This window comes from Eptesicus fuscus, chromosome 21, assembly GCF_027574615.1.
Source record: "Eptesicus fuscus isolate TK198812 chromosome 21, DD_ASM_mEF_20220401, whole genome shotgun sequence".
In the NCBI taxonomy this organism is placed as follows: Eukaryota; Metazoa; Chordata; class Mammalia; order Chiroptera; family Vespertilionidae; genus Eptesicus; species Eptesicus fuscus.
Window position 1 is genome coordinate 1,005,734 of NC_072493.1, and position 19,415 is coordinate 1,025,148.

Below are 19,415 nucleotides of genomic sequence, written 5' to 3' on the forward strand. Positions count from 1 at the left end.
CTATACTTGAAGTTCACTTCATCCTATTCATTTTTAAGGTTTTTATATGGCTCAACCAGAACTTTCTGCTCCCAGAAGACACGGACATTCAGAATGCTCCATTTCAAGTGTGTTTCACATCCTTACGGAACGGTAGCCAGCTGTATATAAAAGTAAAGCTCAATGGAGAGGTAAAGTTTAATGTCTTGGACAGAACTTAGTCTGTTAGGTTTGCTGCCTCCCCCCTCCTTCCTTGTCTAACTTGGGGAGGGTTAGGAATACAGAGGCGAACAGAAACATTTTCACTGTTTGATTTTGTTGTTTAGTTTATGAGGCTAAAGGATGATCTTTTAGCCTGCTGCTAAAATAACGAATGTGGTTTGAAATTCCCTTGAGGGCTAACCCGTCTTATTCATCACCACACATAAATTTATACTCAGGAAATGTGCGGAGAATGGGGAAATGCAGGTTTCAGCTTAGTCTGTCTTTAATATCTGAGGATGCTGACTTGTCTCTCTCCCTCTGGATAGATCTCGGTGAAGACTGATGACATTGATCTGGCTGGTGACATCATCCAGTCAATTGCATCATTTTTTGCTATTGAAGACCTTCAGGTGGAAGCAGATTTCCCTGTCTACTTTGAGGAGTTACGAAAGGTGCTAGTTAAGGTGAGGGCTCACAGTGGATGCATTTATGAGAACGTGGTAGTTTAATAATGTCTGAAACATTTCTCGTAGGAGAGTAATGGCACTACGACTGTATGTATGTTATATGATAGTTACGTTTTAAAGAATTCTGCAAATTCTTAAAATCAAAATTGAACTAGTATTGGAGAGTTCACTAGTTAAAGGATTTCTTTTATAACAGTGAGTGGTTTGCTCTTGACCACCCTGCTTTCTTCTCTGTTCAGGGGAATACTTTTTAAAATATATATCAACAGTTTCCTTTGCTAACCCTTCATCTTAATTGTATCTACTTTGCTCTTTGGTTTAGGAATTTCCAACAACACAAATTCAGAAGAAAAAGGAAAACTAACAATTTTGATTGGCCCCAAATTATAACAGAGTTCCCACCCCCAATCTCTAGAATGTTAATATGAGCGTTGCTAGGGCTCCCATGCTTAGACACGAAAAGGATCCAACCGGAATGTCATTGTGAGTGTTGGAGGCAGCACCGACTAGTCACTTCACTGAGGAGGAGCTGACACAATGGGGTTAAAATGGGCCAAGTCAACAGAGGGAAGGAGAGGGCCTTGCTGTATGGTAGACAGTGTCTTCTCAGTCTGTCTGGTTTTCAAGCAGTCTGGGAGGTCTCTTTCATTCCCGAGTATTCATGGTCTCCAGGTGGATGAGTATCACTCAGTGCATCAGAAGCTCAGTGCTGACATGGCTGACAATTCCAACCTGATCCGAAGTTTGCTGGTCCGAGCTGAGGATGCTCGTCTGATGAGGGACATGTGAGTATTTACTGTGACTAGGACAGGTGCAAGATGAAGCACGGCAGCAATATGGAATAGCAGCTCTCAGATGCTACTAGGAGGAGTGTGTTTGGTACCAAGACTTTGTAAAATAACTTGGCATTATCAGTAGAGTTGAAAATATGCATACCCTATGACCCAGCAACTCCTGGTTTATAACCTAGACCAGGCGTCCTCAAACTACGGCCCGTGGGCCACATGCGGGCGTTTTTGCCCTTTTGTTTTTTTACTTCAAAATAAGATATGTGCAGTGTGCATAGGAATTTGTTAATAGTTTTTTTTAAACTATAGTCCGGCCCTCCAACGGTCTGAGGGACAGTGAATTGGCCCCGTTTAAAAAGTTTGAGGACCCCTGACCTAGAGAAATGAATGCATGTATGAACCAGGACATTTTTATAAGAATGCTCATAAAGGCATTGTTCATAAGAAACCCAAAGAGGAGACAATCCAAACTAGCATCAACACGATATGTCCATACAAATGGAACACTACTCCCAACGAGAATGCATGTATCTCAATAACGTACCAACGTGAACAAATCTTATAAGCATAATGGAGACAAAAAGTAAGACTCAAAAGAATAGGTGTAAAATGCTTCCATTTACTAGTATTTAGTTTGGGAACAGATTAAACTAAACTGTATCATTTGGGAAGCATGGATAGATGATAAAAATATAAAGTAACGCAGGGAAGAGATTTTTACAGAAGATAGCATTTTCTCCTCAGGAAGAACCCGTCGGGAAGCTTCTGGGGTGCTGGCAATGCCCTTTTGACTTGGATAATAAACATCTGCTCTGTGCATTTTTTCCAATGTGCATTACATTTTATAAAAAGGTGAAAGTGAATAGGGGCAGGGCTAGCAGATTTTGTCTAATGAATGTTACTCTGAAGCCTGGAAGACAGGCTGTCACCCAGCTCACTTTCCCCAGCACAGTGGGCACTTGATCATTCTTGGCTCCTAAATTCAAACAAACCGTGGACTGATAAGAGAGGAAGACCACTTGTCTTCCATGTTTTTGTAAGAAATAGAGTATTTTGATAGAAACTTCTCAATGTTTTCAAAGCAAAATTTAGAATTACCCTGCTTTAATGACAAACAGCCAAGAATTTGGTGTCTTCTATTCTTTATGTGTCTAAAAAGTTTGCACTTTTTTTTTTCATTTAAGCTTGCTGTACCAAGGTACAATGATATTCAATTTCTATTGATTTACACAGGAAAACAATGAAGAATCGCTATATGGAGCTCTATGATCTTAATAAAGACTTGCTAAATGGATATAAGATACGCTGTAACAATCACACAGAGCTGTTGGGAAACCTCAAAGCAGTAAATCAAGCAATACAAAGAGCAGGCCGTCTGCGTGGTAAGTCTCTGTAGAGCGCTATTATTAGTAATGTGGGGGTGAGAATCACTGAAGATGGCGGTAGCTTCGAGAATTCATGTTAGGGCCTGTATCTATAGAGACTTTTAACACTCCAGTTGGCACCAGTCGCTTGAGTTTCAGTCAGCCTGTCCAGCTTGATTAGTATCCAGATTTCAGAGGAAAGAAAGCTTGTAGCTCCTTTTCTTAGACCTTGCAGCATCCTTGAAAGATAAACCTAGTGGCATATACCCAAGAGGAAAGCCTTAAGTACCCTTATTAAAAAAAACAAAGGGAGACTGAAAATTAATGAGTTAAGTGTCCAATTTAAAAGTTAGAAAAAGAACAATAAAGTAACCCAAAGGAAGCAGAAATAACCAGAGGTGGATATGAGCTTTGATCCTTTCCTATAAAACTGACGTGATTTCTAGGTTTGAAATGGTCTCTAGATTTGGTTTGTGATGAACTTCTTCACACAGGTTATCTTTTGAAGGGAGTGATAATTTAGTTGAATTTGCACTACCTGTAACTCTCTTCTACCCTAACTTTACACTGTTTTAAAGCTGGCCTCTGATTTAACATTTCACTTTTAATAATCTTTCAGATTGCACTGATTTGGTATTTCTTTTCATATAGTTGGAAAACCAAAGAACCAGGTGATCACTGCTTGTCGGGATGCGATTCGAAGCAACAACATCAACACTCTGTTCAGAATCATGCGGGTGGGGACAACCTCTTCATAGGAGAGAGAATAGGTGGTGAGGTTCCTAGAAAGTGTGCTTTCCTAAAAATCAAGGTTGGTTTGCTGTGGATCGCATCCTAGTGAACCGAGGGTGCTGAGAATGAAAACAGCCTTGGTGAGTTGTACAAATGAAAGACCAAGCATTGCAGCTGAAAAGTGTATCACTTTCTGTTTTTAAACTATCCAGTAGTACCGTTGCCAAATACTAGGTTTGTATGGAGGAAGGTGAATACATTTGAAACATCAGGGCTCCGAAGTTCAGTTATTTCTGCATATATGTAAAGTTGATGTATAGATACATGTATTTTCTTGTAATTGAATTTGTAATTTTAAAATAGATTATCTACTTTACATTAAAATTTGTGTTGACTGATTTTAAAATCACCACATCAGAATTGCATAAACCATTTCTATTACGTGCAGAGAAAAAATGTGGACATTACATTTGTGTGCCTTCATTTTAATCATTGAAAGGTGGGTGTAAACAAATTTGTATTAAAAGTTCAGGGTGATCTATTGGTTGGAGTAATGTTAACTGCTAAAACAGACCTCAGAATTTATTTCTCAGTATATCAGATCTCTCTGTAGCTGCTCAGGAACCATCTAGGGCAGCCTTTGTCAGCCTGAGTTCTCTAGAACAGCGGTCGCCAACGTTTCAGACCTCACGGGCCACCAGTGGTCCGTGGTTGCCAACTGCTGCTCTAGAGAAACCTGCCTCAGGAATGACTGGGGTGACCACTTCTGCATGCAGTGAAGACCTGTGGCCTTGGGGCTTCCCTCTCACTTGGAATCCTACTGGACAAGGGCTGTCCTAAGGCCTGCAGTTACTTCTGTCCAAGCCAGCAGAAGAGGAAAAGCTTTTCAAGGCTGTGGTCTGGAAATGGCCCACTCCTTTCCACTCATATTCCACAGCCAGTGTGGCCACGCCTGGCTGCCAGGCCAGGAAATGTTACCTAGCTGTGTGCTTACCAGGAAGAGAAAGCTGAGGTCGGGCCAATACCTAGCAACTCCTCCTCCTCTTCTTCTTTTTAAAAAAATATTTTTATTGATTTCAGCGAGGAAGTGAAAGAGAAAGACAGAAATATCCATGATGAGAGGGAATCATTGGTTGCCTCCTGCATGCCCCCTACTGGGGACTGAGCCTGCAACCCGGGCATGTGCCCTTGATGGGAATCGAATCTGGGACCTTAGAGTCCCCAAGCTGATGCTCTATCCACTGAGCCAAACTGGCCAGGGCAGCAACTCCTTTTCTAAGAGTTAAAATTTTGCCTTACGGTTGAGTTCAGGACTGGTTTAGTCTGTTTTCACATCTTAATAGCATTCATTCCTAAGTGGCTGAGGGAGAGGGGCCTTTCCTCTGTGGTAAATGAACTTCGCTAGTTTCCTCCAGTTGACCATCTAGGATTATGTCTTCCATTTCTGATAGGTGAGCTTTATGGAGTCCTAATTTTAATGAGATTATGCCTTGTAATACCTTTGTTTTGCATTTTTAACCTGTAAGTGCAAAAGACAGCCTTAATATACTGTGTTATTTTTCTGTAATCCCTGAAGTAGTAAAGAATTTTCTGCTTCAAAGGCGCAGAAATTGAAGTGCAGGGATTAATTACTCGCCAGTCACAGAGCTATCGGCAGAACCCAAGTCCTACTGTTGAGCCCTTTTTAGTTTCAACCATAGTCTAACCTATACCCACTGAGATGGAAATCTCTACTTGACGCTGGTTTTAAATTGTATGGCTATTTTCTTTTGTAGGGACCCTAATAGCACACATCTCACCATTCTCTTGTTCTTTAGTCAAAATACTTCCTTCTAGACCTTAAAATATTCACAGGCAAGCTTGATGGCGCCAACCAGAAGCAAGGTATGTTTAAGTACTCTTTTAAAAAATATATATATTTTATTGATTTTTTACAGAGAGGAAGGGAGAGGGATAGAGAGTTAGAAACATCGATTAGTTGCCTCCTGCACAACCCCTCCTGGGGATGTGCCTGCAACCAAGGTAGATGCCCTTGATCGGAATCGAACCTGGGACCCTTCAGTCCACAGGCCGATGCTCTATCCCAGTGGTCGGCAAACTCATTAGTCAACAGAGCCAAATATCAGCAGTACAATGATTGAAATTTCTTTTGAGAGCCAAATTTTTTATTTTATTTTATTAATTTTTTTTGTTTAAATTTCTTTATTGATTAAGCTATCACATATTTGTCCTCATCCCCCCCAGAGAGCCAAATTTTTTAAACTTAAACTTCTTCTAACGCCACTTCTTCAAAATAGACTCGCCTAAGGCCATGGTATTTTGTGGAATAGCCACACTCAAGGGGCCAAAGAGCCGCATGTGGCTTGCGAGCCGCAGTTTGCCGACCACGGCTCTATCCACTGAGCCAAACCAATTAGGGCTAAGTACTCTTGATTTATAGGTTGTAAGTGCATTTTCACACGGAATCACTTTGATCCCCCTGATACTAGTATCTCTGAGCTCAGAGAGGCAGACTTTCCTACAGGTCCCACAGCTCGGCGTGGTGAGCCATGTGGAGGTTTGAAACCAGGTAGTCCTGGCCCTGTCTGCTATTCTGAACTGTTCCCAAGCAAGTAGGACTGGAGGAGATGAAAGTGTTCATAGAACATTCAGTTACCTTCTTTCCTTAGCAGTCACCAGATTTAACTCGGGGATGAGAAAAGCTGGTTATCAGTTACTTCCCTTTGTTTCTATCCTGACAGAATCTGGTGCCTTCTAGAAGCTACACTTTAAGCTCTATTCTGTTGCTGAATTTTGTTGAAGCTTTAAGTGAACACTCGACTCGGCCTTTATGTAAAAGCTGATCTTGAGGATTTTGCTATCTGGGAGAAAGCTTTTCAGCCACTTTTTGAGCATCCCTTTGAAAAAGTCACCACCACCAGGTACTCAATATCTTAGAATGGTTTGTATTTCCCACCATGTCTGCCTAGCCACACACAAGGCTCAGCTGAAATGCTCTCTTCTCAGGGGACTGTTCCTCTCTCATGTCTATTCCTAACCCTCATTACATCCTGTTTATATAAATCTTAAGCCCCTCTTAGGTGAGAGCAGGGGCTGCGTCTTAATCAGCTTTATCTCCCCACAATGCTGAGCGAATGCCTTCAGCACATACAGCATCTGCTACTCTCCCCGAGACTGTCTTGTCCTCAGCCAGCCATCAGTACTTTTAGAAATCAAAGAACTAGGAATTTTATAACCATTATGCAACCCTGGACATGCTTTACAAGAATGACTTTCAACATTATTAAAGTTTTAAATTTTATAATTAGCAGTTACAAATCTGCCAAAAGCAGAGTCCTGTGATCACAGAACTAAATTATCTCCCATTTCACTCTGAAACTCAAGTACAAGATGATACCCATGCAGCCTGGTGTTTTGCATTTTTCCCTTGTTCCCATCTGGCCCCTGCCCACACTATGTGCTCTGGCTCCGCAGTTACCTTTTTATTTGTATGGTACAGAAATCTGCTTTTCCTAAAATGATACCATGTGGACAGTTCCTAAGTAGTTTTCAAAACTGCCTATGTGGACTGACTTCGTGTCAATCAGAGAAGGAATCAATTTTTGTGGGAATGTTCAGTTCATGGAGACTGGAGAGCCTGCCTCCGGTGTCTCTCTGTCAAACTCTCCCAACAGGATTTGTACGTCCTCACTCAGTAGTAGTGGTAAGTATAAATAATGGCATTGAAGTGACCCTGCAGCCACAACTTCTTGCTAAAAAATTACTGCTCTGGGAGAGAGAACCCAAGAGTTGGTATTTTTTGGTATTCTGTGGGGAAGAAACAACTACATGTGGTGGAATTTGGTTAAAATTGTAAATTTTATGTCACATATTTTACCACAAAAAGAAACCCCACATTTAAAAACTCCCCAAGTTCAAGGTCTAGACTGAGGACGATCACTGAGTCCTATTGAAGGCCAACCACGTGGTTTTAAGAAGTGTCAAGACAGGTTACCTGTAGCTCTCCTTTGCTCGATGCCAGCTCTTCCAGCCTTTCCAGTGCCGACGAAGGGTCTCTCTTCGCAGCTTCGCCCAGCCCTGTCATTCATAGTAGACGAATGAGAAGTCCCAGAAACCTGTTCTGTTTGGGAAGGTTTTCTTTTGTTCTAGGCTTCGGTGGTTAATATGCTTGACAAATTTAAGAGTCTCTCTATCTCTGTAGACCAATGCCAAAGAATTGTTTTCTGGATTCACTGTTAGCAGCTGAAACAGACAAATACAATGACATATCAGAACACAGAGCTTATTCTAAACTCTTCAGTGATTCATCACTAAACAGATGAATATCAAGTACTTCCATATCAAGTACTTAAGTCTGGCATAGGGGATAATAAAGAGCTTTTATTAGGGAGAGCTAATTGCTCTGGATGTCAAGTCATTTTCCAACAAACCCCATTACATACCCAGAAAAATTTCAGCTAATGCACTCATTTATTATATTGAAAAATTAATGGGAATGTACCATGATGTACCATGTGGCTTTTAATATATTTGGAATTTCTTAGGGTAGAATAAATAAATGCTTAGAGATTATCATTTATCGTCTTTGTTCCATGCCGAGTACTTTCTACTAGAAATTAGATCACTGCCAGGCAGACCAACATGGATTTATCGGTTAAAGATAATGGTAGGTCATAAAAATTGGGTTTTTGAAGAAGGTAAGCATCAAGAACTAAAAAGATAGTTTGCTATCAGGAGCAACTTACCTCTTCATCTTCCCCTTTGGCAATGTAGGAAGTAAAGCCACCATATTCAGGCTCCCAGCCTTCAAGGGGAAACAAACAATGTTCAGAAAGCTCTCACTGCAAGTGTCACATCTGCTGCTTAGACCACTGATCCCATTGCTGCGTGAACGGGGGATTGGGAGTCTAGTAGTAACCAACCATAGTCTGAATTTACCATTCAATCAACACTAAAGAACTGAACACTAAGAACTAAGTGTTAGATTTAAGGACAATTACATAAAAGCTGTAGATCGGGGAGGGGGGCATTCTTGGAGGGCAAGTATGTATGGTTCGGTCCATCTCCCACACCCTGGTCACAGGTACAAATACTTTGAGTTGGGAGGCTGAAATTCACGACCCCTAACACCCCTCCCAATACTGAGATCCCGGACAAGGCAAATACTTCTGAACTGGTTCACTTGGAGAGGGACATGCAGGAGAGACTGCCCCCTTAAGGAAATAGTCACTGCTTCCTATCCCCCCTCCTACCTTCACAGCCACAGTAAAGAAGTAAGTCCAGAGCAAATTCAGTCTTGCTGTTGTCATGGATTAAAGTGTAGTGACCAGTCCGCCAATGCCTCAGTTCCCCCTGGCACGTGGGAACACTTGATTCTAAGAAAAAAATGAAAGAAGGCCAGAAAATCTAATATAATAAAAGCCTAATATGCAAATCGACTGAACGGTGGAATGACTGGTTGCTATGATGTGCACTGACCACCAGGGGGCAGACGCTCAATGCAGGTGCTGTCCCCAGCCTGCAGGCCCCAGGCCAGCCAAGGTGGGTGCCAGCAGGGGCCCTCCAATCACCCTGATCGCCGGCCAGGCCTCGGGACCCTACCTGTGCATGAATTTTGTGTACTGGGCCTCTAGGATGAAAATAACCTTGATACCACTGCTAGATTGCAAGGGAATGACAATGATTTGTTTTTTTAAACATTCTGAAATTGACGTTATTTTATATATATATATATATTTTAAAAGAAACTTAAAAATTGTCAGGTCTGGGTATCTTACTGAATTAACACTGCTTAAGTTGCCTCAGCAACTTTATAGCTTTTATTAAAAAAAGCTTTTTAGCTTTTCTTGAAGATGCTAAACTTGGTAAACAGTGACCTGTCTCATTTACCTCTGTACTCCCCCCTGGCTCTGGCCAGGGCCTTGTACACAGCAGATGCGCAATAACAGAATAAGCACATTTTGGTTGCTAGTGTAAATTTTCTTCCAAGTTGCAGGTTCCCATAAAAACGAAATAAAAAAGGAAAAGAAGTGGAGAAATACTTTGGTTTCTCTAAATATCTGTGGTGACCAAAGTGAGAGTACGGCAGACTAAATTAAAGACCCTGAGTTATGTGTGTGTGGTTAGCACCTCACACTGCTGTCTCATTTCCACGGTATCCATCTCCCTCATCTTTGCTCTTCTGACTGTACAGGGCCCTTCTCAAGAAGTCAGAGTGGAAGAAGGGCAGGTAAACTGACCGGAGGAACTGGGGAACAGACTTTCTAATTTGATTTCATAGGTGCTGTAACATTTAAGCTGAATTTGTAGCTGCTCAGTTAATGTGGCCAAAATTCCCACAGAAGTGTTACCTCTTAAATTTCTTGTATTTTTCTATCTTCTACTTTTAATAATTCCTTCTATTTATCCAAGTTCCAGCAAGTTTTTCTTAAGTTTGTTATTGGTCGTTAGCAGAAATAAACTGCTCACCTTCCTCTCCTTTATGTCCTTGTGCTTGAGAGTAATTTTAGGCAAAGCCAGTCATATCTCTCCCCACCATTTGTACTAATAAGATATACCAGCTGTTCCTCCCACCTGGAAATGCCCTTCCTGCAGATTCTTCCTGCCATTCAGATCTGAGCTTAGCTGATAGCTCCCCAGACAGGCTTTCCCAGGTTGCCCATTCACCTAAGAGGCCACTCTGCCATTCCACAGAACATAACCTTATTGAAACGATCTGTATAATATGTGTCATTATTTGACATTTTAGTTGTTGATGTATACAATTAATCTGTCCTCACCTCTTATTTTTTTAAATATATTTTTATTGATTTCAGAAAGGAAGGGAGAGAGATAGAAACATCAATGATGAGAGAGAACATCAATTGGCTGCCTCCAGCATGCCCCCGCAAGGGGATCGAGCCCACAACCCGGGCATGTGCCCTGACCAGGAATCGAACCTCATAACCTCCTGGTTCACAGGTCGATACTCAACCACTGAGCCATGCTAGCCAGGCTGTCCTCTCCTTTTAGAATGTAAACTCAAGGACAGCAAGGACCTTGTCAGTGTTTTTTTTTCCTCCAACTCCCAAAACAGGACCTAACAAACAGTAGATACTCAAGAAATGTTTGCTGAATGACTGACTGACTGGTGAGTGCTGAATGGAAAACCAGGACAAGTCATGAAGCTTACCTTCCTTGGCTTCGTTTTCCTCTGGCTCTGGGTCTGCCTGTTCATTGCTCTGCTGGCTGTTGCTGCTGGCAGCTGCCAGATTACTCTCTGGCTCTGAGGAGCTACAACTCGTCCCTTCCTCAGTGCTCTCAGGAGCAGAGGCTGCTTCTCCCTCTTTTGTGCCCGCCATCTCCTCTTCGTCGGAAGGGGCCAAGAAATGAAGTTTCAGGCCCGTGAAGTTGGACAGCAGCAAGAACAGTGCCTCGGAGTGAAATAATGTCAGGCAGTCCTGGAGAATGTCGGGAAGCGTGCTCTCCTCGGCTTTCTCATAAAACCTGGAAAGCAGCAATGGCAGTTTTCATCAAAGCCACAGATATGAAATTACTCATGGAATAAAAGCTGATAGCTTTGTGCCTCTCCCCCTAATTCTTGGCATAGCACACATGACAACAGGGAGCTTTTGCTCGGGCCTGCTACTGGATGTCCCTGGGAACCAGATATCGTTAGGGAAGTGAGCCTTACAGACAGACAGGCAGGCGCCACACGCAGAAGCAAATGTCTTGGATGATGGGTTCTACCTTTTGTTAGGGGGCCCTCGGCTGTTCCATTTCACACCTCCTTTCTCCAAAGCCTCACAGACCGCTGCAAATTTCTCCGGCTGGAATATGAGCAAATAAAGAAGCAGTCAGCAAAACTCCCCATGACCCCTCCCCCTGGTCTTGCTGGTGTTGAAGCTCTGCAATCATCTGGCTGATCCTTAAAGGGGTCAGCTGACTCTCACCCCTTTCACACAACATTCCCCAGTCCTGATAAGAAGCCAGAGGAAAGATGGGATAAATCGTCAGCAAGCTTTAGCCAAGAGACTCAAGTGTCTATTTGGACCATTTCCTTAAGTAGTTGTTTATCTTGTATCAGATTGCTCAACCTCTTAATCTCCTTCATTTATAAAATGAGGATCATAATACAGACTCTGTAATTCATAAGATGTGAGGGGGAAAAATTAAAGCAAAACTGTCAATGTCATGACAATGAAAATCTGTAAACAATATGGATTCTCTAGGCCTCAGCTCATTCCTTTCATTTAATCAACATTCTAAACTTAAAATGTTAAGTTCAGTACAAGAAGTAGGTTAACCTACTGAAATATTTTCCATAGGAGCTATGTACCTGCTTAAAGCAGTTTCCCAAGGAGGGTTCTGAAAATAGTAGGCTTGTCAGCAAAGTAGGGAAAGGATTCCAAAGCATGGTTTAGTTAAGCTGAATTACATAGGGTTTAAAGAAGTTTATTTTCTACAATACTTCTCAAATTCCTTAATACACTAATGTCAGCTATAAAATTGAGAGAGACAGAGAATATGTACTGTCTCAACCTTTTTCTCATGGAGGAACCGCTCTTGGGACTGTGATGCCATGGCACTCAGGGTCAACTGTGAAGCACCACACCAGTGACATGATCTCGTCTGGCCCTCACAACCCTGCAAGATGGACAGGGCAGGTTTAGAGCTCAGGGACTGAGTGATCTGGTCAGGCTAGTAAATCACAGAGCCAGGACAGGAATACAAGGTCTCTGACTTCTGCTCTAGCTCTCTTCCCACTACAAAGTGCTGCTTCATCACTGTCACACATTCATTCATAGGTGCTGATCAATTAGCAATCTGTCTCACTGAGAAAGTCATAGCATGCACCATAGTCAGTAAATGAATAGGAAGGGAATGACACACAACTCCCATGTAGAAGCTTCCCCCCGCCCCGCCTGTGTGTGTATCATTAAGATTCTAGAGAAATGGAGAATACCCAAGGGACTCTTAACCCACTAAGCACACAACTGATACCGATGTTAGCTATTAACATCATCTCTATGTTTTATTTGAAGTAGAGGATGACATAAACATTCTAACCAGGAACAAAACAAAAACTCTTGGTGATGCCTATTCACCCACCCAAGAAGCAAGACTGCATGCCAAACAAGACATTCCAGACAGGACATGCGGACCTACCTTAAGGAACTCCTTTAGGAGAATTTCAGACTGTTGTTCAAACTCCTCTTGAATTTGAATTTGGTAATCCATGTCCAGATAAGTAGGGTTGATCCACTCATACAAAATTTCATGCTTACAAAGAAGCAGCAGATGCAAAAGGTGAGTTAATTCCTATTGCTTTTGTTCTCACATCATTTCACAGTAGTAAAACAATACGTGCAAATCCTCAATTTAGCATTGTCGCCTTGTTAAATATAAAGTGCTGGGAAACTGCCTGAGAAGGACACCAGCCAAGTTTATCTAAGCAAAGCGGAAGGGCAAGCTCAAAGTCTGGCTTCATTATCAGGAAGAGCCACTTTTGAAACCACAAAACACCTGGTAGCTACAGCTGCTAAGATAAGAATCCGGCAGCAGGCACTTATCCTTACATCTCGCGGGATATGAGGGCTCCGAGGTATGGGAGGTTCAAAGTAGGCGGGAGGCCTGGTCAGTGAGGGCCCATGAAACCAGCCGCTTATAGACAGACGTGACTTTTCTTCAGACAGGACTTCAGACACCTGAAAGGACAAAACCAACGGTACATCAACCCAAAGAATGAGGAGGGAGATTACCAGCCGAGGCACACTAACTTCTAGATCCTTCACGCTGGGTGTGAAAACAATCTGGCCAGCTAGGTCTAATAGGAATGAGTGACTATAGGGCATGAGCCTTAGTGCTCTATACATCTGGGGCTTACAATCTTTACCTGGTGAAAGGACACTGGAGACACTTCAAAGAAAACCAGTGTGTTCCACGAAGGGATAAGGGACTTGACAATCTGCTTCGGCTGAAAGTGTTCTGCACCAGGAGAGAACATACCCATAAATGTTAGCACTTACCACCTCCAGGCCACCCCGTTTCACCCTGTGATCTAAATGTTCCCAAAGACCACCCTTCCAGCTATTTCACTCATACTGGCTAGTTCTGCCAGGTGACACTGTTCCTCCTTACACCACCCATCTATTATTGGATGAGGGCTGAAAGCTTCCTGGAGTCAACCTCTGGGGTCAGTCATTACAATAAAAACCCCCGATGCCCAGCCAGTGTGGCTCAGTGGTTGAGCGTCGACCTATGAACCAGGAGGTCACGGTTCGATTTCTGGTCAGGGCACATGCCCAGGTTGTGGGCTCGATCCCTAGTGTGAGGCATGCAGGAGGCAGCCGATCAATGATTCTCTTTCATCAGTGATGTTTCTATCTCTTTTCCTCTCTCTTCCTCTCAGAAATCAATAAAAATATATTTATTAAACAAAAAAAAAACCCCCGATTTCTTGTCAAATGGACTGGTCCTGGCAGATTCACAGCCACAGGCAGTTGTACATGTCTCTGCTACCCTCCCACGGTCTGTGTTCAGATGCCAGGTCTGACTGCTCCTCATCTACATCAACTCTAACTTATCTCTGTATGGAGTGGTCATTATCTCAAGTACAACTCAGGGAGGCAGTTGTCAGGGCCGGCATTCATTCCTCCTGCAGCATGTGATCAATGGCTTCCATCTCCTTGGAGTACAGACATTGTGCATAAAGACTGGGAAGTAGCTATGGGTGTTGAAGAGCATGCGTGTGTCTTACCATCCACATTGTACAGGTCCAGGGTGCCCCCCAAGCTGCTGTCCCAGGGAGGAACCAGGTAAAGAATGAAGGCAATCCGGCGCCCCTCCAGCTCATCATCATGGCAGAGCAGGGCATCTGCAAGTTGAATGCACAGCTGCATGTCCCTGCACAGACAAGGAGCAGCTGGGACCCGACCCTGCATTTATGTCAAGCTATCTGATATTCATCTGTAACGTCAGCTCCTTCAGCCTTAAAATGACACTGACTTCTCTTTTATAATTACAGAAATAAAACTGTCAATTCTAAAAACACTGAAGAATCACTAATAATATTTTTACACATTTCTTACAACATTGTTTCTACATACGTGTTTGCTTTAGGAAAGAAATATTATCCTGGGTGGTTGTTTTGTGGCCTGCTTTTTTTAAACAATTACTACATGGCAAGTGTGTTTCCATATACTTTTCATCTCTTTTAATGGCTGCATAGTTATTTTACTCTATGGATTATGAATCACTCCCTCTCCCTTTAATCAATCTTCTATGTTACGTTGTTCCCATTTCTTATTAAGAAAGAATGTTTCAATGGAAATTATTGCACAAAGATTTTTTTGTACTTGTTCCCATTAACTTCTCGAGTTAAACTTCTAAAACCCATGAGGTGGGGTTGAGCAAGGTGGGAGCTGTGCAGGGTGGGAGGAAGGTATGTTACAGTGAATAAATATATTAAAGATAATGTAACCCGGTTTCTCAGTCAAAGAAGGGAATTACAAATATGAAAAAGGAGAACTCTAGAAGGAACCCTATGGAATGTATGATCCTGGACTGGATCCTTTTGCTGTAGAGCACCAAATAATGGAACTAACTGATTTTAATGGTTTACCACTATCATGTAGGAGAATATTCCTGTAGGGATTACTGAAGTTATTCACAGAGCATCACAACTGTAATCTATTTGCAAGTAAAACAGGAAAAAAAATGATTTGTACTATGTGTGCCACTTTTCTGTTAAGTTTGAAATTACTTCAAAAAGAAAAATTGAAGTTAAAAAATAATCATCTGATATGATTCTTCATGTGTATCAACTAAGTTATCCTCAAAAAGCTGTTACTAAGTTAAACTTCCAAGACGGGAGTTAAATCCAAAACAACACACAACACTTTTCCTTCTAGGCAAAATACCAAACGTTTTCAAAAAGACATGTAGATGCTCAGAATGGGAACTGGGAGGATGCACCCCAAACTGGTGACAATGGATACCTCTAAAGAGTTAGCGTGGCGGGGGGAGGTTGACAAAGAGCAGGTGAAAGGGACTATCAAGGTTTACACTGTATATTTCTATATTGTTTGAATTTTTTTCCTTAAAGAGTATATTCACTTATTACCTTTAAACTTAAAAAGAAAAAATGACATTGAGGGGGACATTTGTTCCTTAAGCAATCTAAGAGGAGAGTTTACAATACAATTTCCCATATTGTATGCAAAGTTGGTATGTGTGTTATCAGCATTTTTCTGAAAATATGGTCAATAGCTTTCATCATATTCCCAAAGAGAACCACTGCCTTATACCTTCCAATATGAAGGGCATTTCTGTATATGAACCAGGTCAGATCTTCCTTATTAAGATCCTAATGATATACAGGGACACAGTCCAGGATTTTGATACACTGATACTATCTATCTTTCTACCATTGTTTAGTTAAGGCCTTTAAATCTTATAGACATCAGGGCTTTATCTTTCTTACCTGAGAATTCATATTTAGCACAAGACATATCAATGGTTGATTCCAGGTCAATCTTGGAAATGTCAGAAAGCCAAGCCCGGAAATCTTCAAACAAAATTTTCCTAGAAATGCAAACAAGATAACCTGTGATGTCATAGTGTGGCCTACATTTGGGTATATGCTACAACTGTTTTTTCCTGGAGGTTGCTGTTTATTCAAGAGATCTATTCCCAAGAGTCTCCCTCACTTTAAACTTGCATCGTTAGGGCTAATATTCCCAGAGCACATCCTTAATTATTTGCTCAGGATAAATTTCTATAAGTAGAATCACACTACAAAAAGAGAAAGCCTAATCTGAAGGGCTTTGATACACCTTTCAAAACCACTACTAAGAAAGACAGCAGTGTATAAAGGTATCTACACTTCTGTCAACACGGGAGTTTTTGTCTTTAATATTTGCCAACCTAATATGTGAAGAATGGTAATTTCAGTGTTAATTTGTTTCCTGGACTACTAACAAAGCTGAACATTTTATCACTGAGAATTGGACCCTGGGATCAGACACACTCAGGTTTGTATCTAGCTCCCTCAATTTTTACCTAGGTGGCCTTGAAGAAGTTACTTAATTTCTCAGAGGCTGTTTCCTCCTCTACAAAATAGGATAATACAGCCACAGAGATTTTAGACATAACATTTTAAAGCATATACTAGCCAGCCTGGCACATATCAGGCACCCAACAAATAAGATAACTTGTTTACCTTAAAGCACAGATGTGAGGCTCTCTTCTCTTCTTCAAATCGTCAGACTTGACCATGAAAAGAGAGAGAGAGAGAAAAAAAAGGATTTCCTTCATATATGAGTCACAACATCAAGGCGAGGCAAACCCAATGTAAAACCTCAAGCGTAAAGGTACTGAATGATTTTTTTGTAAATAGGTTTCTAAAGTGGAAGAACTAATGGAAAAGGTCATAAATACCTGCTGGAACTTATATAAATCATTACACTTCTCATGGAAGTCCAAGTTCAAAAGCTCCTTCTGAAGCCCTTCCAAGAAGTTTTGACTTGGGATGAAGTTTGGGATCACGCAATGAAGAAAGGGGTCCATGTCCATGATAATGGCTTCTATTGGGAAGAAAACATTATGGCTTATTTTTCTTTTGTATTTTTGACCCCTGAATAGAATGCAGAGAATACAAAAGGGGATGGTCATGAATTTTCAGGAATCTAATACCTAAAGTCTCAGATTTGGGGGATTATAAGCTGTTCCCTTTTTTTCTTTACCCACCCAAAATTACTTTTTAATGATACTGTGCTTAAAATATTAGGCCTTAAAATTGGGGGGCGGGAGGGTAAGTTTAATGTTTACTTGTTGAATTGAATATATTTTAAAGTCTTAATTTATCGCCCCCCATTTAAAATGAGAGTAGCAAATAAAAATGAGAATAGCAATAGTGGCTGGCAATTTTCCTCAACCCTTTTTCTTTTCCTAAGTTATTGTCCAAGGCGGTTAGAACATACAAACTTTGTGGGTTAAAAAAAACAAAACAAAAAGAATCCAGTTCAGGCATAACCCCTTCTAATTCACTTTACCCACTACCTCTGTTGGGCTATATTAAGTACCCATCTAGTAATCACCACCAGCCACCAAGCACAGTGGTGCTTTGCATGCATTATTTAATTTTCCCTACCACGCTAAGGCAGACATGATCACTGTCTCCATCCCACAGATGGAGAAATCCGTGTGTCCAGGGCATGCGCTTTAAACAATGAGCTATCATGTCTTTCTTTTCTTTTTTAATTATGCGGGCATCCTGGTATAGTTAACAACAGAGCTGGTAGGAACCAGGCCCAGGATGCCAGCCAGCTTCCGGCTGCTGTTCTCCCAGCAGTGTAACACTTACCTAGGTACAAGGCAACCTAGGCAGCTGCCTACGGCTGGGCTATCATTTCCCATGTGCATTCAGAGCCCCCAGAGCACTTCACCAAAACAAAAATCACGGCAAACTTTAGAAGGGAAAGCATGATGCATCAATTGGAGTTCTTATGCTATAAGGTGACATGTGAAGCTGAGGTTGGAATCGTTCATTGTAGGCTCCTTCCTCCCACAACAAGCTTTATTTTCATAGGCCAAGTAGTTTGATCGATCGATCTATCTATCTATCTATCTATCTATCTATCTATCTATCTAAAAAACCCTAATATGCAAATCGACTGAACAGCGGAAGGACTGGTCGCTATGACAAGCACTGACCACCAGGGGGCAGATGCTCAAGGCAGGAGCTGCCCCCAGCCCGCAGGCCCCGACCAGCGCCAGGGTGGGGAGGCTGTGAGCGGGCAGCGCCAGGGATGCCAAGGCGGGTGCGAGCCGGGCATAAAAAAAAACACCAAGTACGGCTCTAACAGGTTTCGCTCAGTGGATAGAGCGTCGGCCTGCGGACTGAAAGGTCCCAGGTTCGATTCCGGTCAAGGGCATGTACCTTGGTTGCGGGCACATCCCCAGTAGGGAGTGTGCAGGAGGCAGCTGATCGATGTTTCTCTCTCAATGTTCCTGACTCTCTATCCCTCTCCCTTCCTCTCTGTAAAAAAATCAATAAAATATATATTTTTAAAAACACACAAAACTAAAACCGAGTACGTTCAAATGCTCTGGCTGCACCATCATGGGACAACCCAGCATTACCTTCATAGGAAAATATCACCTAAGCCACTCAGATATGTGTCCAAATGTTTATTGGTGCTTCTTCAGGGAAACATTTATAGATACATACATGCATTGGCTTACTAATCTCACTCAACGTCTTCCCGAGGTAAATGCTATCTGGCTATCCCATTTTACACAGGAAGGAACTGAAGTTTTAAAAAGTTCAACCCACTGACGACGACGGCGCCCAGCCAGTGGAGGGATTCCAGGATTCAACTAAGCACGTTCACGCCCTCTCTTCCCCAAACTCTCGACCTACGTGTCTGCCTCTTCTCGGGCTTCTAAAGCCAAACTGAACTTGCAACCAAGGCGGGGCAGCAGGCCAGGCCGGAGGTCGGAGGTGCCAAAGGGACGCTCTCTCCAGCAGCCTCTCTCCTTGCGGCCCCGCTGCCCCGGGCTCGGCTCGAGCGCCAGGACTTCCAGACCCCGCATGGTGGCTCCTTCCCAGCACCCGGTTACCGTGACTGAACGGCGTCCTGCAACTCCAGGCCTCAGCCACCTGCTTTTTCAAGATTTCCTCCGTGACAGCGCCCGAAAACTCCACCATCACCTCCTTCCTTCTCTTTTTCCCCATCCGGTCCGGGTGAGCGTCCGGGGGCCGTTTCCCATTCATCTCCTCTGAAGCTGCAGACCCACGCCACACGGACCGAGCCGCTTACCGAGACTAGAATTCCCAGAATGCGCTCTTTCTCAGCGCCACCCAATAGGAAGCACCAAAGCAAGAGGAGGCGGAACCC

At 42.5% G+C, this 19,415-nt stretch overlaps 2 protein-coding genes across 8 annotated transcripts in view; one reads left to right on the forward strand and one right to left on the reverse strand.

The window, feature by feature from the left end:
- The window catches only part of BBS2 (Bardet-Biedl syndrome 2), an 18,514-nt gene extending 14,568 nt beyond the window's left edge, over positions 1–3,946 (forward strand). For both annotated transcript variants that reach the window (XM_008152320.3, XM_054710005.1), the window contains 5 exons: positions 39–170; positions 510–647; positions 1,323–1,435; positions 2,672–2,820; positions 3,454–3,946. In XM_008152320.3, coding sequence (XP_008150542.1) covers positions 39–170; positions 510–647; positions 1,323–1,435; positions 2,672–2,820; positions 3,454–3,560 — 639 coding nt within the window. In that variant the 3' untranslated portion in view covers positions 3,561–3,946. The remainder of the gene's footprint in view (positions 1–38; positions 171–509; positions 648–1,322; positions 1,436–2,671; positions 2,821–3,453) is intronic.
- The window catches only part of OGFOD1 (2-oxoglutarate and iron dependent oxygenase domain containing 1), a 22,733-nt gene extending 3,395 nt beyond the window's left edge, over positions 1–19,338 (reverse strand). The window contains exons 1-13 of one of the 6 annotated variants that reach the window (XR_008554884.1): positions 19,138–19,338; positions 16,954–17,099; positions 16,736–16,782; positions 15,998–16,098; positions 14,273–14,389; positions 13,409–13,500; positions 13,092–13,220; positions 12,682–12,795; positions 11,263–11,342; positions 10,706–11,019; positions 8,787–8,909; positions 8,280–8,338; positions 7,529–7,776 (exon numbers count right to left, since the gene is read on the reverse strand). Coding sequence is in view for 5 of the 6 variants with exons in the window: in XM_008152321.3 (XP_008150543.1) it covers positions 7,615–7,776; positions 8,280–8,338; positions 8,787–8,909; positions 10,706–11,019; positions 11,263–11,342; positions 12,682–12,795; positions 13,092–13,220; positions 13,409–13,500; positions 14,273–14,389; positions 15,998–16,098; positions 16,736–16,782; positions 16,954–17,099; positions 19,138–19,291 (1,638 nt within the window). In the remaining variant the exon portion in view is untranslated. Of the gene's footprint in view, positions 1–5,475; positions 7,777–8,279; positions 8,339–8,383; positions 8,442–8,786; positions 8,910–10,705; positions 11,020–11,262; positions 11,343–12,681; positions 12,796–13,091; positions 13,221–13,408; positions 13,501–14,272; positions 14,419–15,997; positions 16,099–16,735; positions 16,783–16,953; positions 17,100–19,137 lie in introns of those variants that run through there. The other 5 variants (XM_008152321.3, XM_054710008.1, XM_054710007.1 and 2 more) reach the window with 5 other exon arrangements.
- Between the last annotated feature and the right edge of the window lie 77 nt (positions 19,339–19,415).